The sequence below is a fragment of the Columba livia genome, chromosome 5 (genome assembly GCF_036013475.1).
Source record: "Columba livia isolate bColLiv1 breed racing homer chromosome 5, bColLiv1.pat.W.v2, whole genome shotgun sequence".
In the NCBI taxonomy this organism is placed as follows: Eukaryota; Metazoa; Chordata; class Aves; order Columbiformes; family Columbidae; genus Columba; species Columba livia.
In genome coordinates this window covers 11,259,092-11,272,753 of record NC_088606.1, presented here as the reverse complement: position 1 = coordinate 11,272,753, position 13,662 = coordinate 11,259,092, and the positions used below count along the sequence as shown (strand labels likewise).

The window sequence follows — 13,662 nt, the reverse complement described above, 5'->3', positions numbered from 1 at the left end:
CCATCTTCCCTGTGGCTTAGTCCACAAGCGGGTGAAAGACCATGAATAATTTTCCAGTAGATAGCACGGAAGGGGAATAAAGAGCATTTATGGGCAGTCTGCTGCCAGAAAATGTAATGTGAGAGGTGAGTGGTTTCCCAAGCAGCTTGATTTCTTGAATAAGGACCCTGGGGTCCCAGCGGGCGATGTGGTGCCGGTGCCACACGTGCCGAGAGGGCAGGGGACGGGGCTGAATGACCGCTGCCGGCACAGGCAGGGCCCTGCGTGGGCATCGCAGTGCCAGGGCTGGGCAGCGGCTTCCCAGAGGAAAGCAGAAACCTTCAGAAGAAAAATGAAAAGGCAAAAAGAAAAGCCGCTTGAACACACTGTAAAACCAGCGTGTGTTCTGAGTGCGAGCCGGCCGCTGAGGGACAACGTGCTAGCCTGAGCAGGATGTGTGACAGCAGCGAAAGGGGACAACACACGGCCCATGTCACAACTGGCAAAGCTCAGCTGCTCTCCCCAGCAGCAGGAGGGCAGCCAAAGTCACTGTTCCCCAACTCGCAAGTGAGAAAAATCCATCTGAAACTCCATGGGAAAGCCCAGAAATGCAACACACTCCTGGATGCTCTGAAGGGCTTCCCAGCCCCTCTCCTCCCCGGCTCATACCCACACACCATCAGCACTTTTTTGGCCAACCAAGGAGCCCATGTGGCACTCCAGGCTTGGTGAGGAACGACGCCACCGCCGCTGGGTGTGATGCAAAGCATGAGCTCACCCATCCAGAGGGCCCCGCCAGCTCCTGTGTCCTTCCCAAAAGCCACGCGGAGTGGGTGGCTCCACCAGCAAGGCTGATTGCAGTTCCCCTGTATAAAGCACAGCAGCCACTGGTGACATCCCACTCCTCCCCTTGGTTTCAAGCCGAGGCACCCCGACATGTGGCAGCTTGCTGTCGCCCAGCACCGTTTCGGGTGCTCCAGATGACCAACTGTGTACAGCTGCAGTATCTGAGCGACCCACAGGGCACAACGGTGAGTAATGCTGAGAATCAAACCAAAGCTTTAAGGTGAGCAGGTGGGAGGTTTAATTTCTCTCTTGATCGCAGGCATTTAGCGTGTCCCAGCTGGGGTAGGTCGCTGTGTCCAGCCTTCTACCATGACATGTTCTGAAAGATTTTCAATTGCTTTGTACAAGCTGAAACAAAAGCACGGTCATGTTGTTCCCTGTGGCAGCAAGAGGAGGGAACACAGAAAAGGTGGTGGGTGGAAAGAAAACCAATTAAAAATAAATATTTTCTAGCTGGATGCAAGCATTAAAGACTGGCTTTCTGCTTTGACCATAACTTTTTAACCAGCTACAGGTCCTGCCTCAGACTGTGGGGATCCAGGGGCTACAACGAGACAGAGAGATGTAGTAGCTCTGGTGGGTTAAGGACACAGGAGAAACACGATGCATAGGGAGACATGTTTTTATTAGTCCAGCTGATATAGCTAGAAAAAAACAACAGACAAGTTTTCAGGCACCTCTTTCCATTAGATAATTGCTGTGAGGACAGTAATGACACCGTGTTGAGGAGAGGCACCACCAAATGAACACTCTGATTACAAGATGCAGCACCAGCTTTTTGCCAAGTGTCTGTGAACAGTGACATGAAGCACAGCAAGGGGGATCTAAAGAATATACAGAACCAACTGCTTGTCTCTTACACCATTTTCCCTTCCCTGTTCTCACAAGCCTCATACAGAAAAAATCCCTGTGCTGATTAACTCAAATACAGGAACACCAACCAGCACAGCAAAAACTCCTACATGTGATCTCCTCTCCCCCACCCAGTTAAATTTGAATCATACAGAAAGCTATTTTAAAAAAAAAAAAAAAGTCACACCTGAGATGTTCACTCAGCCTTTCCCTCACCAAAATTCAATGAGCTTAACCACAACTGGAGTTGTCACTGCAGCTACGTGACAGCCTGCAATCACAGCCTTAGAAATATCACAGCCTCTACAAAGGAAAGCTTCAGTTGTCAGCACGTACCTATATAAAGCTGCATGCTGTGAAGCTATGTAGCAACCTTTCATCACACTCCCTCTATAAAAGCCAGGTTTCAGCAGCGAGTAGAGCTGTTGAGCAAGAGCTAATCTGCTTCCAAGGTTGCACGAGCTACAAAAGCTGTTGTTACAGGGGCTCTGATGCTCCAAGCTATCAGTACTTCTGGAAAACATTGCTCTTTAAGGTCAATAATGTGATGCTGCCACACAGCAAACACCTGCACACTGACTACAGCCATTCTGGAGAACACACCTGCACAATACAACAGTTAAGCTCACACACAGAGGACAGCCTGAGCTTGCAAACCAGACAGACCCATTCTGGAAAAACACCCAACTATTTAGCATGTTTTAATTGACTATACTGCTTGTTTTTAGATTAATGGACAACAAGAGTCAGCTGAAGAAAGCTACAGTTATCTGATATTTTCCTGTAACTGGCAGCTTATTGCTCCATCTCTTCCCTGGCTGAGCTGAAACCACTTAGAGCAAAACGTGGGTTTAATCTAAGTTTCACCTCACTCCTTACCCCCCGAAGAGCAATTAGTTGTTTACACCAACTCTCTGCACATCTCTAGATTAAAGATGCAATCTCCTCAGAAACCAGCTTAGTGTTGGTATTATTATGGGCTGAAGTCTGACCTCAGAGCACTTCCCTGCAGTCCCAGGAGGACATGTCTGGAAACAGGAGCCCTTTGTGCCCAGATCTGTCTCCCCTCCCTTACAGGAGACAGCCTGGCTTGCTGCAGGCAGGATAATGACAGTTTACAAGAGCAGATGCACAAGTAAAAGCCTCGGAGGTAGGGCATGTTTGCAGTGACTCATGTTTAAAACTAGTTCTCAAGCTTACAGCAACTACAATCAAGTTAAAATTTCACTTTTGATACTGCTTTAACCACATTTCAACTCGAGTGGGCTGCAACAGCGCAGCCCCGCAGATGTGCTCTAGCGCACGAAACCAGCCCATCTAGCATAACTAAGAAAACCAAGTCACTTAAACATCAAAAGACATTCAAGTAACGCATCTAAGACATTTCAGGCCAAAACAATAGTTTATTTCGTTTTCAGCAACATCTCAACCATCAAAAAAATAAACTCTAACACAGATGGATGGAAGACTTCTCTACAGTGTAACTAAGGGGGCTCTGACCCCAGGGGTTTGAACTGGAGTGACATTTTATAATTCATCCAATAACTTAGGAAGTATGAGAACAAAGTGCTTTATTTCTGAGCTGGCATGAGGTCATCAATGGACTGGCCTTTTTCAAGGCGTTTCTCCATTTCAATGAGCAGCTTCACACCATCCACAACCATCTGTACCAGCTCCACCTCAGAGAAGCCAAGACGATCAGCGTTGGAGACATCAAACACTCCTCCGACAGCAGCAGTGTCCACACCACCTAGAACAAGAGATTTAGTCAGAGCACTGACCGCTGCTAGAGCGGGCAAGTCCACCCTTCTTCCCTCCTTTGCTTGAGGTGGGAACACAGCAAGACAATTCTCTACAGCAGGGGTATCAAACTTATCTTCACCATGGGCCACATCAGCCTCACAGTTGCCTTCAAAGGGATGAAGGTAATTTTAGAACTGTATGGATGTAACTACTCCTACATTTACACAGTCCTAAAATTACCTTCGCCCCTTTGAAGGCAACCAGGAGGCTGATGTGGTCCACGGTGAAAATGAGTTTGATATCTCTGCTCAACAAGCTGCCACTGCTGCCTTCTCCTACACGCAAGCAGATAGAGCCACAGGTGACACCCAACACGAGCCACAGAGCACATCATTAAGCCAGCTTTTTATTATTTGAACACACGAGCGATCTGTGGTCAGAAGTACTCACTGTAGCTATTTCCTAGCCAGAAGATACAATAAATCATTCCCATCCCTGCTTACAACAGGAACAGCTGCCATTAAGTCCACCTTACATGGTGCTCAGAACACCACACAGGACATCCCTAGACAGCCAGGTGTAAGCAGAGCACTGGCACCCCCAGCTCCTCCAAGATATTATTTTAAGCCTTTGATCTCTCCACATGCTTTATAAGGGAACCTTTTGGATGGTCTGACAGGCACTGCCAGTGTGAACCAAGACATAGCTCTAGCTGTAGCCAGGCTTTAGCTGGTGTTTTAGGGCAGCCTGACTAGGACATCACTGTATCCTCTCACCTGTGCCTCGTTTCTGCAGGCGAAGCTTTTTGAGGACTTCTCCAAACTTCTCATGTTTCCCAAGGTGTGGTAGCTTAATGTGCACACCAGCACGAAGCCCTGTTCCAAGGTTGGATGGGCAGGTCAGGATGTAGCCCAAGTGTGGATTCCACATGAACTCGTAGTTTTTGGACTTGAAGAGAGTTTCTATCTATAAATAGAATGGATGTTTAGAGATTGTTCTCTGCCTGAACGATGTAGGTCATCCATTAGTGCTCCTTTACAACTTCAGTTACATAGCAACAGCCACAACAGTTTGACCAGCTATTTAAGCCCCCTCCATTTGGAAAAAAGGGCCACCAATGAGGGGTTTAATCTTGCTCCTAGCAGTGAGACAAGCCAAGTTCTAGCTACACTAAGAAAGCTGAAGTCACTATCTGTTGGGAAGCTTGATTTAGTACATGTCAAGCTGGCACATCTGTTAGGATTAGGAAAGGGGCTGGTGAGGCTCAGGTTCATATCAAGACTAGAAGCTGAGAAAAGCATTCAGGCAGAAACTTCCATCCAGCTTTGCACATCCACATTCAAGCAATTCTTCCTCCCACCCAGGGTGTCTCAATGCTTGACTTATAGAACCATGTAGAAATCCTTTAAGTACAGTTTAGACACTTGCATAAGAGGTCCACATCAGAAGACATTTTCTACACTTCATAGCCACAATGCTTTGCCAGTATAGGTGTTGAAGAGCCTCTGTAACTCTGGACCTCACCAGGGTGTTCCTAGAGACCCAGGCTATGAAACACCATCATGCAGACTCCAGAGGGGCTTCAAGGAGTTTGCATTCTCGGCTCTAACCAGAGAAACGTACCATCTGAACCTACAGCTCAGGTAATAGACTCACCTTTGTTAGCCCAGTACAGAAGCGGTTAAAGACTTCCTTCATGTTGCCACCTTTCTGCATGGAAATAACTCTAAGGTGATCCTCCTCATTGATCCAAACAAGGAAGGTCTTCTTATCATTGTGCCTAGGAGACAAGGCAAACAACTTGTCTGTCCCACCTGACATTTTCAAGGTAATTTTAATAGCACCAAGTTTCCCATCATTGTACCTTTTAATTTCAAGGCTCACTTAGTTGCTTCTTATCTTACTTCTTTTGTCCATGCAGGACCTAACTGAGCTAAGCTAGTAGTTTTTACCCCACTCTTTCCAAAAAGTAGTTTGTATCATCCTATATCTAAGCAGGTCAGAATGAATAATAACATGACATTATCCAGTCCTAGAGTATCACACCCTGAAATTCGGTCATCCCTCTAGCTCATTGGAGTTTACAAATTTAAGAGATTTTGTCTGTTCAGCAGCATTTGCTGAAGGGTGATCAGTACAGACTCTGACGCAGTGCTGTACAATGATGTTCATATTGATGCCACATTAACAATGTATAACAAAGCCTTTAATCAGAATTTTGTCTGATTCTGTTAAGCTGCACTTTGTACCTTATCAGAGAACTAAGTTGAGTTTTCACTATTAATTTTAGATCAGGGTTCTTCAAAGAAGCCAAAAAAACCTCTGAACATCCATGGGCCCTTCTTGCCCTAGCTTGCAGCAAGTACTATCATCAATATTCATCATGCTGATAATTCCTCAGCTTGGTTAGGATCAAAAATTAACTAGTACCTGAGGAAGTTATTTATGCAGACAACACCGAGACTTTACACTTCAAGCATGTAATTAGTCATGCTCAGATGACAGCACTATCTAGTGCTGGCAATCTACAGGTAGATGATGCAATCTTAAAGGTGACCTACAGAAACAAAGCATGCTTCCTCTGGGTTGTACCGAAGCAGCTACAGTAATAAGATTGGAACATGCCAGTTGATAAAAAAACCCTAGCCCTTAGCTCACAAGGAGCCAGTTAATTACGCTGCAGAAGCTCCTGAGATGCAGAGTTTTATGTAGGTGACCTACATGTGACAAGCAGAATCCTTCCATTTCACACCTCTGCATCAGTCAACTTCTGCCCCGCAAGTCTCTGGGGGAAGGGGGTGAAGTCTTATCACTAGGACAGTTAAAGCCACATTAATCCAGCATCAGGTTGTTTCTGCAAGCAGCAGTGATGAGACCACAAGGGAGCAACTGTGCACCCAGTATCGAGTCTGAGCTAAGCCAACACTACGGTTTGTTACCACAAGTTACTTCTAATCTCCTGAGACAAGAGCTGAGTGGAGCAGCACATCTACTGCTTTGGAAGTGATCTGCTTTCATAAGCTGATTCAGTTATTATCTGGTGCTTCACCAGCCTGTGCTGGTAGGCTCTGGCTGCAGACTAGCCAAGCTGGCTTGTTCCTACCAGCCCCACGTGGTGCACAACACTTCTCCAAATCCTGCTGGTTTACATGCAACTTCCCCAGAGGATACCACACAAGTTTCTCATTAATTTCAGTAATACGAGTTCAGAAGCTGCCATTCCCAGCAGTATGAGCCCAACCAAAACAGCAAGATTCTTTTTTTTGCAGGGACTTTGTATGACTCCTCCCTCCCAGGCATACTCACCAGATACCCCTGGCATCAGGCCAATCTCTTGCCATTCCAGATGCCAACAGAAGAGGAGAAACTGGCTTGTCAAACAAGAAGTGATCATCAATCAGCTGCTGCTGCTCCGCATCAGTCATGTTCCTCAGAGCATAGTACTTGCCCTTGAGATCACCGTCCAGGCTACCCAGAGCTGAAAGAGAGTCACTTTTAGGATGGAACTAGAGGTGCCAGACATTCCCAGCACTTGAGAGACCACACACAAAGTATAGCAATGCCTGATCTGCTTGGTTTGGTTCCTCCCTTGCTTTCATCTGCAACGGCAATACCTTTGCAGCATTACAGAACTTAATACAGTATTAGATGATGTGTCTGCACCTTCTAGGCTTATACAAGTAGCCTTTGTTCCCTTACATGCAGTACAGAATCAGTACTGCTGCTTAACTCTACCAGTGGAGTGCTTTCTTCCAAGAAGAATCAAGGTCATGAATATAACAAACATTATTATTCTAGTCAAGGACTGCTACCCTGCCCTTGAGGTTCTGGAACAACTACACTCTCAGTCTTCAGAATTGCACCTTGGGTGTATCCTTTCCCCTCTCTTAATGGAGTTGGGAAGCAAGAGAAAAAACCTGCAGCTGAGGAGTTCCACTGAAAACTAGGGCTTACTCTAGTCAACTGCACATTTGGAGCAAAACTACACCTCTAAGCAAGCTGAATATTAATGAAAGTCAATTAAAAGCAGCCACAAATTACTGCAACCATGACTCAAGCCCTGAAGTTGCTACATACGTGTTACATTTCAGGTTTGAGCCACTATGAGCCAACCTCTTTCCCCACACACATAGAAAGAAGCTTTCAAGATCAGCAAAGGTCACCTTAAAGCAGTCCAGCTTCCCTCTGACATCTGCTCTTGCTCTCAGCTACAAACCGCAATGCTGAGGCAGCTCTAATGTAAATTTCCAGGGAAAGCTCCATGTTCCTACTAAGTCTTGAGGGAGGCAGCTTTTGCCAACTGCCTCCGTTTTCAAACTGCAAAGAACACATCTTACGCAAAGGACATAAATGGTTTCCCAGATGCACCCAGTTCTGACTTTACCTTCCACAGAGAGCTTTTCGATAGCCCGCCTCTCTCCTCGACTGCAGTGTGGGGGAAGACAGAATCCACGGATGCTCCTACCAGTTCTGACACGGGAACTCAGCACGTAATTGGGATCCAGGTCATCACCCCCCTACAAGATTAGGCAATCAGTGAGTACAATCCTGTGGCCAAGATACCAACCCTAAATACATGTAGCTCCCATGCCTTTAAGTGTTCACCTTATAATTGAGATATTGACCCCCTGGCCTGTGAGCCAGTGTCTTACTTCAGGACTATTTTCTTCAGCATTAGCTCAAGTATCTGTATAACACAACCCTTGTTTTGAGGCTAAGGCTATAGCTACTAAGTACTGCTAGAAGACAGGGATACCACCAGACCATCAGTTTTATGTCCATTTCACACAACAGTCTGGGCTTCTGTTACTCCTTCAGATCTGCAGTTTATAGGTATCAAAATGAAGCAAACCCTTGCTGTTTAGGTAGGTGTTTACTCTTGCAAATGAGAATTATTCACTATTGTCATCCAAAGTCTCATATTTTCAATATGACCTATGGCTAGCCAATCAACATGGCATCAGGAATTCCTAGGAATTCTGCAGTAACATTTGAAATCCATAAAATGGGCAGAAATCCTTCTTCTACCCATAACAATGCCTACTGTTGTATAGTATGAGACCACCAGGTAATACTTAAGATCCAAGATCAGATAACAGAAAGCATTAAGTTTGATGGCAGTCCTTGACTCCTAGGACAGCATTGTTTAGCTTTACTACTACAGCCCACAATTCATGGAAATACATGTTGAACATGTTTGGCATGACCTACACTGCAGCAGCACGTGGAGCAAGCTCCTGCTGCATGCCAGCTGCCTGGTTCTGCCCAGCCCGACATCCCACAGCAGCAAGCTCTGAGGTCTGATTGCACAGACACACAGCCTGTGGGTCTGTGCTGGTTGAAAGTGAGGAGGCAGAGCCTCAGCAATCAGTTTAAACAGCCGCCAACAACTTTACCCAGTCCTCAGAGCAGTAGGCATCAGTAATTGATCAAGTTTATACCTGCAGGTTATCAGCATTCAAGTCAGTCTTGTGCTGATCAGTCGGTTTGTAGCCACCATGTCTGTCTTCAATAACTGGATCAAAGAGTTCCTTAAACACCTCATAGGATTCTTCATCACCAGCTACGCATCCTACTGTCATTATGAAGGGATGGCCTGGAGTGGTAATAAAGGCAGAAGAGCTAAGTTTGGGTGATGTCTGGCTGTACTCCAGTGCAGCACTAACCAGGCAAGTTCTTTAGTGGTAGGTCTAGTCACTTAGAAACGCATTTTACATAAAAACATTTGGAGAGACCCTACGTTTTACACTTCATCCAGTTAGACAAATGCAGTGCCATGGAAACCCATAAATGTTGCCATTAAACCACACTCATTTGTCAAGCTTAGTTTAGGACAAATTTGCACAGCACATCCAATTTCACTAGCTAATTTAGACCACCAGATAGAACTTTCTCTAAACAATCATGCTTTGCTGTAAGCAAGCATACTTTGCTTTTTGTTCCTTCTGCTACAGACAGAGCTGCACTTCTGTAGGCTACTCATAAATACCACCTCCACAAGATTAGCTTTAAGTCACCATATCCAAAAGCACCAGTTACTTCAGCTGGCTCACACGGAATATTCTCAACGCATTTTACCCGGATTATCAACCCCAGTCTGAATGACATCATCCAGGGTGAAGCCACTGGGCGTGACTCTGTCTCTCAGTTTCTTGTATAAATCCAGGGTTAGAACTTTGGCCATGTGGTTGTTGTGGGCGCTCAGGTCCGGGTACTCCTCATCAGGAGGCAGTCTCTGATTATTTAGTTGGGCCATTTTGATATTGCTAGAGTAAAAATAAATACTGTAATGTTAACATGTAAATACATCTGCTCCCCCTTGTTTCATAGAAGTGCTAGAGAACACAACATAACCAGTTTGGAATAGGAATAGACCAGAACAGCCAGGTAAGCCCACATTCTCCCCCACACACTTGTGTTATAATTAGAATTCTTTTTTTTTTTTTTTTGTTCAGATTGAAAGTATTTAGCAGAGCAGTTACATAATTGAAGTGTCTGGGAATTGATATGTCAGATCGCAGCAAGGAACATGGCTTGATAGAACAAGGCCTCTTTTAACAGAGCCATGCGTTTAGAGCCGTCTCCCAACGCTTTACAAGATTTGCCTCAGCAGCTCAAGAGCCTTGGGTGCTGTTGTCAAGAAGCACTTCCATTAAGAAGGGGGAACAGATCATTATGCAGATCTAACAGTCCCCAGCCGTTACCTGGGTTGTCAACCCCAGTCTGGATAACATCATCCAGGGTAAATCCACTGGGAGTCTGTTTATCCCTCAACTTCTTGTACAGGTCCAGGGTCAGCACTTTAGCCATGTGATTGTTGTGAGTGCTCAGGTCAGGGAACTCATCAGCAGCAGAGTACTTCATCTTCAGGAGGTTGTGGCTGTTTGAGAAGGGCATGTTTGACCCTACGCAGTCACTAGGGGAGAAAGAGGGGAAGCCCATCACTGGGGGCTCGGCAGGCTGCTGAACCGCCCGCCCTGGGAGCCTGGCACCCAGGCAAGGTCACCTTGGCTGTCGTCCCACTCGTGCCTTCTACACCTTCGTTACTTCACCACCTTCCACAAAGAGCCGGGAAAGAGGAAAGAAAAAAGTTCTTCACCTCCACCAGCCTTGCCCCGTCCTTAAACATCCCAGCCGAAAGGGCAGGGGTTCTCCCCACTCCGCCGGGGCACCGCGCGGGTGAAGGGAAGCGCCCAAGGTCGCACGGAGCGGCTGTGGCAGCACCGGGCAGACCCCGCCGGGGCTCTGGGGATCCGGGCCGCCGGGGGCCGGGGGCGCTCGGCCGCGCTGGGATCCCGGGCCGGGCGGCAGGTGAGCAGGGCGGCATCGCGATGCCCTCGGTGGGCGTGCGCGCCTCCTCCCGCCGCTGCCAGGCAGAGCGGGCCCCGCCGCGCCCCGACCCGAGCAGCGATAACGGCCGTTGCTCTCCGCGCCCGCGGAGCCGCGGCTGCTGCCCGAGGTGTGCGCGGAGCGGTGGGAAGCATCCGACAAGCCATTATACAACAGACGGCTCCCTCGGGGGACCTGGCTGGGGCGAGCATATGTAACTACCCTGCTAAATACCGGGTTAATCTGGTTTTAGAGCGGGGGCCACTCCAGCCGGGGACAAGCCCGAGAAGCACCTGCGCCGCGGCCCCCGCGCCGGCTGCGCACCGGGCGCCCCTGACCCCCGCTGCCCCCCGCCGCACCCACAGCCCCGCTCCCCCATCCTCAGCCACAACGGCTCCTCCCCACTCAGTAGAAAAGAAAAAGGGGAAAAAAAATAAATTTAAAAAAAAAAAAAATTAAATCCTATTTTAAAGCTGCAGGATGGCTCGGCTGCCCCGGGACTTACCGAGGGCTCCACAGCCAAAGCAACGACCTCCGCACCCGCTCAACCGCCCCGCTACTGCCCTCGCCGGAGTGGAGCCCCGGCGCAACTGCCGCGCCTCTCTTATATAGAACGCGAGCCGCCGCCCCATTGGCCGCTATTTATAGCCCATTCATTCCATTGGCCCAGGCGCAGGCGGGCGGTGCGAGCGCCCTGTCGCGGGCCGGGCGCAGGCTTGCCGCCATTTTGCGTGGCCTCGGGGAGGCAGTGGGGCGGTGGGATAGACGGGTAGTGCTGGGGCCGCTCCCGCTGCGGAGGGGCCGACGATGGCCTTGGTGCCATCATTAAACACGTAAACGCGTGGGGAAATCCATCCCCGCGTTTCATCCACCAAGGGTTGCATGCAGGTGGCGGTTCCTGTGCACACCAAGACAGGCATATGGGCTGTTTCCTTTGAGACTTTGCACCTTGGCTGAGGGTTCAACAACGGATGTCAAAACCTGTCATCCTAAAAAACGGGCTTTGTGGTGCCGGGACTGGCATTCTGCGGGCCATGTGCATCAGTGAGCTGGCTTGGCAGGAGCCCCGGTCTGGCTGTGGGAGCAGTGGCCTGATTGCGCTCAGGAGGGGCTGCACCAGCTCGTGCCTCACTCCTGCCTGCGAGGCCGTGGGCTCATTTTACAGTTCAACTTGAATCTAAGTGGGGTGGTTGTGTAAAGCACAGTGAGGCGCCTGCTCTTGCCACGTGCCAAAAAAAACAACAAACCACTTCAGCTTTATTGGTGTGTGGCTGTTCTCCTGCTGAAGACAGGATGCTGGGATTTGACCCATCTAAAGCTCACCTGAAATTCATTAAAATAGTGACTTCCACTGATCTCTTTGTAGGAATGAGCTGGGTTTGTCCCAAAGCTAAGATGCAGCTGAGAATCCCATTGTTTGCAGAAATAAATATATTAACAACGCGAACGACGATCTTGATCTCACTTTCACCTTTACATAATAGTTTCTTTATCTCTCCCTGACGTGCATTTCCCACAAGAGAACCCACATTCATTCTCCTGTCCAAACAGAGCGTACTTACCCCGTGCAGGCGTATCTGAGCCACAGAGTTGCTTTGTTTGACACGCGTTGTGAGTGTCGGGAGAGATCAGCTAAAACTCTTTCCCCACCACAATTCTTTCAGCACCACAACCAGTACCCTCACCCCAACGACGAGAGGCACGTGCACATCACAGAACTGCTTAGGATTAAAATAATAATAATATAGAGGAAATCATTACAAAATAAAACACACAGACTGCTTCAGATAAACATGTGTTGTGTTTGGCTGCCATCCAGGTTTCCAAGTTATTCCAGGTCTGATTGATGGACTGAGATGCTGGGTACACAGATCTCCGGTACAAGCCAAGGGCTCGGTGTCTGGTCTCCTACCTCCCGGATCAAAGAACAAATCCTCTCTCTAGGTCTCCTCTGCCTTTTTAACCTCACAGAATCTTCCCCGATGTTTTACTAGTTTTTCAGAACAGTCTAAGTTGCAAATAATGACATCACTAAGCAAGTATTAAATGAACGCAAGTGTAAAATCGTGCCCAGAGTCCACAAAATAAGTGTAATATTGCTGGATGACCTCAGTTGCAAACGCAGTTCTGATTGTGGATTTGTTTTTAAAGTAGAACACTCCATTTCTATTTTTAATTTAGAACAATAGAAATAAAACTAAGAGCATTTTCTTTCATTGTATTTTTGTGGTGCTTTTCTTCACACACACACACAAAAGCATATCAGGGTAGGTACTAAATGCTCCTTCTGTCTTATTCCGCAATTTATTGCCACACAAACAGAGAAGCAATCAACTGTTTTGTACCATAATCCTTCTGTGGATTTGTGGAGTCAAGGTCACCTCAAGAACGAAAATCCAAGGATCCATTTCTCCTCACTGGATATGCCCTTTCCCTCCCAGTCTTGCAGAACTGGGAGTACCAGTCACGGTAGTTATTATAAGCTGGTAGTGTTCTCAACGTGCCATTCATTATTGCACTTCTGACAGAAACAGACACCTGTTCTTCACAAAACTTTCGTCTGAAGACATGGAAAAAGAGTCACAGGTACAGAACATCCAAAATATATGCCATTTACCTGTTTAATAAACAGTGCACCCTCTACCCCCTTTCCCATGCCATGACTTGACAAATCTCCAGCATGCAGTAAGTCAGAAGTGGCTATTACCTTGCTGGGTTTTATTCAGACAGCATTTTAAGATTTGCTGAAAGCCGTGTGTGAAATGGATCCTACCCTTGTTACAGCATCCCGTCCCAGCTTCCCTAGTGACTTAATTATAGATGATGTGCTGTGTGTCAACAGCCACTGATCAACCATTTTATCTCGCTCATCTGCTGAGCAATTACTTTCTTTGGATAAGCCTGTATGGCCTG

At 47.5% G+C, this 13,662-nt stretch overlaps 1 protein-coding gene and 1 long non-coding RNA gene across 3 annotated transcripts; one reads left to right on the top strand and one right to left on the bottom strand.

Moving 5' to 3' along the window:
- The first annotated feature begins 464 nt into the window (after positions 1-464).
- On the top strand, positions 465-12,745 carry LOC135579528 (uncharacterized). The gene is made up of 2 exons (XR_010472737.1): positions 465-1,010; positions 6,690-12,745. It is a non-coding gene; the product is annotated as an uncharacterized LOC135579528 (long non-coding RNA).
- On the bottom strand, positions 3,061-10,330 carry CKB (creatine kinase B). Of its 2 annotated transcripts, none has more exons than XM_005506075.3 (7): positions 10,125-10,330; positions 8,862-9,016; positions 7,805-7,937; positions 6,727-6,898; positions 5,077-5,200; positions 4,197-4,386; positions 3,061-3,427 (listed from the first exon to the last, which is right to left on the bottom strand). In XM_005506075.3, exons 1-7 carry the CDS (start codon positions 10,315-10,317, stop codon positions 3,249-3,251), a joined length of 1,146 nt encoding a protein of 381 aa, XP_005506132.1. In that variant the 5' UTR covers positions 10,318-10,330; the 3' UTR covers positions 3,061-3,248. The 2 variants fall into 2 exon arrangements, with proteins under 2 accessions (XP_005506132.1, XP_064919452.1); XM_065063380.1 differs by lacking the exon at positions 10,125-10,330 and adding an exon at positions 9,499-9,680.
- Positions 12,746-13,662: the final 917 nt, after the last annotated feature.

Excerpts from the sequence above, each read along its gene's own strand:
- CKB (XM_005506075.3), bottom strand. The coding sequence starts at position 10,317 with ATGCCCTTCTCAAACAGCCACAACCTCCTGAAGATGAAGTACTCTGCT. Across the intron at positions 9,017-10,124 it reads GACTGGGGTTGACAACCCAG|GCCATCCCTTCATAATGACA; the intron begins GTAACGGCTGGG and ends TTACCACTCCAG. Across the intron at positions 3,428-4,196 it reads CCTGCAGAAACGAGGCACAG|GTGGTGTGGACACTGCTGCT; the intron begins GTGAGAGGATAC and ends CTCTTGTTCTAG.